Raw genomic sequence first — 3,401 nt, 5'->3', positions numbered from 1 at the left:
TTTTTGGGAGTATAGGTCAACTGGGAATGCTGCCGGCAGTCCCTCTTCTTCGAATGCCTTAACGCCGATCAAAATTGACGGATGGGAGGAGGATGTTTTTCTGTCCCGATCCAAGCATTTGCATCGAGTGGAAGTTTTCAAAAGAAGGAATCGACGGACAAAGCAACTCCATCGTATAGACAGAGATTGTTACTGGTCGTTAATGGAGGAAGTAAAGGTCAAGCATAGAGAGTATTGCTGGAAGTTTGGAATAAGTGTTTTTCAGGAAGATGAGGATAAGAGTAATAAGGTTGGTACTCTAGGAACTGGAGAGAACAACGGGAATGCGGTTATCAGTAATCCTTGTGGGGTTCATGGCTGTAAGTCGAAAGCAATGTCGCTTATGAGGTTCTGTCATATACATATATTATCAGAGCAGAAGCTGTACAAGGCATGCAGTTTTGCCATCAAAAGGTATTTTTCTTTTCTTCACATTTCATACATTTATGTCTTAGTATTTTGTACAGTTCTAAGCTTTATAAAGAAATATAACTTTTCGTATGTCTGTGACTCTCAATTCGATATGATTATCCTGCCTTAGAATATCCAGCACTACATGTTTTACCCTTGCTATTAGGTTGTCCTGATTCCTGAGTATAGTCACTATGCAAAATCTGTAGACTGTGGAAAAGGTATTGTGTGGGTATGCACGCATGAACTATCTTGCTTGGAGTGTAATTTTTGTCTAAAAGATGCGTCCTTTCTTAATTGTTTCTGAAGCAGAATGTATATGCCTGCGCCCAATTTGCTTTATTATTTGGTATAAAGCTGGTTATTTTGCTAACGTATAAAAAAAAGTCTCATCCTTTTTCCTCAAAAGGAACTTTGCCAATTAACTTCAAGTTCTTGTTGTTCTTTTTTCATTTTCCTATTTTGTTAAAGGTTCTTTAGTTTTTCTGGAGTCTTTTGTGAAGATTTCCTGATACATTTTACCCTTGTGCAAAGATTGCTCTTGCACCTAGCAAGAAGAACATGTGTGTATGTATGAGAGTATGGTTCTGGAAGGCTGTAAGCTAAAGTAAAAGCAGTATAGGTGGTTGGATTCACTTATGTTCTGATTGCCTTTACGAGTAAGATTAGGTCGTATGGTGGGTGTATATCATTTTAATGTTTTATGATCATTGGACTTTACTTCCCAAGCAACTACGCTTTATTTTGAATTGTACCCTGTAATTGTTAACTTTCTAACCTCATGGTATAGTGCATGTGGGATCTAGTTTTGATTCCTACCATTTATCTTTTCCTGCTCTTCCGAATTACGTAACTACCTTCTTGTTATTCATTTTTTTCCAGCCCATTTACACTTAAACATTCCCCAAGATATTAACCATCAACATTTCCCACTAGGCTTCTCTGTAGGACTTCGTTTTGTGTGTTTGAGGTGTCATTAATGTAGATAATTTTGTTTGCCTTCATTAAAGTAGTTGTTGTAGGACTTTTTTACTGTAGCTATTGTGCGAGGTGCAGTGGAGCAGAAGTAAAAGTGGTCATCTGGGTTGCACAATCCCAAACCTAGCAACAACTTCTCTACTGTCAAGTTACAGCTGTCGTTTAATGCATGTGACGTATAAGAATTTAAAGGATTTTACTGTTATCCAGCTAAATCAGAGGCTGAGTATTCTGTTGTGGCTAGACGAGACAAATGTTGTGGCTAGACATAGGTGTATTCTCGAGTGTTGATATATTCATAAATCTACGGCTTATTCTGGAGTGCTGATACAACTATAGTGCACAGTTTGAACCTCATATTCTTATGTTAATTGTTCTTTATGCATATTGTAGGAAGACGAACGGATCGGAACAAATCGGCTTGCACTGCTGAAGAAAATAGCAGACTTGCCAAGGGGATAACTATAATAATAGCCAATGCAGGGAGAGGAACTTCTTAGCTCATCAACCAATTTTGCTGGATCGGGTCTCCAAATCTTTCAGAGGAGAAGTAGTGAACAGGTGCACTCAACTGATGCCATTGTTATCTTCCTTTGTCTACATTTCGACTGTCTTTCGTTCTCAACCTTAAAACATAAAAGGGTTTATTTCTTGTTTGTGGAGCTTGTTAATGATCTTTGGTGATAAGTTAATTTCTTGATGGTGGAGTTGTTAATATTGTTTAGTGCTAATGCATTTTGTTTCAATTTGGTAGTAAATTAACAGATAAGATAGCTGCTACTTTCTCTAGGTCTCTTGGAGTTTCAATTGATTTTACAACATACCTGCTACATAAAGATTTATATTTTTTATATATCAATATACAGAGGCTTCAAATTATGGGAACTATAGTCCTTCTACCTCGTGCCTCACTTTGCAAAGATCATGCATCTTTTCCTTCTTCATTGCAGTGGTGGCTGCAAACATTGTTTCTACTTTGGATACAAGTCTTCATTTTGCATTATGTTCTTGAAATGTTGGATGTAGAATTGGAGCTTTCACTAATATATTTCCTAGTAACTTCATGTGTATAAGTTGCCTAAGGAACTGCATGTCTTAATGTTTACATTCGGTTCTCTTAGTCTGTGTATAAATTGCCTAAGGAACTTCATGTCCTAGCTTTCACTTATTGATTTTGGACATCATTCTGGATCAGAAGTTCTATTTCTGTAATTTAATCATGTCTCTATTTTTTTAAGTCCCTCCCTTGTGTACCTAATTTCCCTTCACAAGAGAGCTCGATTGATATATCTGACAAGTGTGAGAATGTTCTCAGTCGACTATCAGAAAAGCATGGATGCAAAGTATGCCTATTTCTATTATTACATTCTCCATTGTTGTATCTTGGACTTTGGCTGGTGTATCTTCTAGCTTTGGTTTAGAATTGTTGGAACAATCAGCGTCAATATTGTGAGTATTTATCATTCTACAAAATTGTTAGTACATCCAATATTACTCTTTGTTATTTGTTTTCTTCATCTTTTTCTATTACCAAGATTGACATATGATACTCGTACAAATCTGGCATTTTTTTCGTTCATTTACTGCAGCAGACTATGTTGCTACTCAGCGGCTTAGGTGAGACATGGTGTTTCTTAAGCTACCTACACTAAATCAATCTAACCTAGTCATGAATTTCTTTTAGACTCCATCTGAGAACTGATCTGATGTTATTGTTGTCATCTATACTGATTATATGCTCAAGGTGGTTTCTTAATTCTTTTCAACTTCTTCCTCTTGAAATTTTTCATTCCCAGCTGCTCCAAAATGTAGCTTCCTTTTTACTGCTGCTGCTAGTTGATTATATGTGTAGAAGTGTTGAGTAATGTTTGATGTATGACTCAATTTCGAAAGGTAATCAACAGAGAAACTGGCCTCTCTATATGAATGTTTACACTGGAAAAATTTAAGGCTGGTTGTGATCTGCTGCAGCT

The 3,401-nt window shown here is 36.6% G+C and overlaps 1 protein-coding gene across 1 annotated transcript; it reads left to right on the top strand.

Annotated features, from left to right (window-relative positions):
* Positions 1-202: 202 nt before the first annotated feature.
* LOC125813827 (uncharacterized) lies at positions 203-1,890 on the top strand. The gene is made up of 3 exons (XM_049493300.1): positions 203-453; positions 954-1,047; positions 1,822-1,890. The coding sequence occupies exons 1-3, from the start codon at positions 203-205 to the stop codon at positions 1,888-1,890; spliced, it is 414 nt and encodes a 137-aa protein (XP_049349257.1).
* The last annotated feature ends 1,511 nt before the right edge of the window (positions 1,891-3,401 follow it).

The sequence above is a fragment of the Solanum verrucosum genome, unplaced genomic scaffold, assembly GCF_900185275.1.
Source record: "Solanum verrucosum unplaced genomic scaffold, falcon-dt-bn FXZP01000823.1, whole genome shotgun sequence".
Lineage (NCBI taxonomy): Eukaryota > Viridiplantae > Streptophyta > Magnoliopsida > Solanales > Solanaceae > Solanum > Solanum verrucosum.
Note: the sequence above shows the minus strand (reverse complement) of the source record. Positions and strands in the feature narration are given on the sequence as shown.

Coding starts and splice junctions, on each gene's coding strand:
- LOC125813827 (XM_049493300.1), top strand. CDS start 203: ATGGAGGAAGTAAAGGTCAAGCATAGAGAGTATTGCTGGAAGTTTGGA. Junction 454..953: donor TGCAGTTTTGCCATCAAAAG/GTATTTTTCTTT, acceptor TCTTTTGTGAAG/ATTTCCTGATACATTTTACC. Junction 1,048..1,821: donor GAGTATGGTTCTGGAAGGCT/GTAAGCTAAAGT, acceptor TGCATATTGTAG/GAAGACGAACGGATCGGAAC.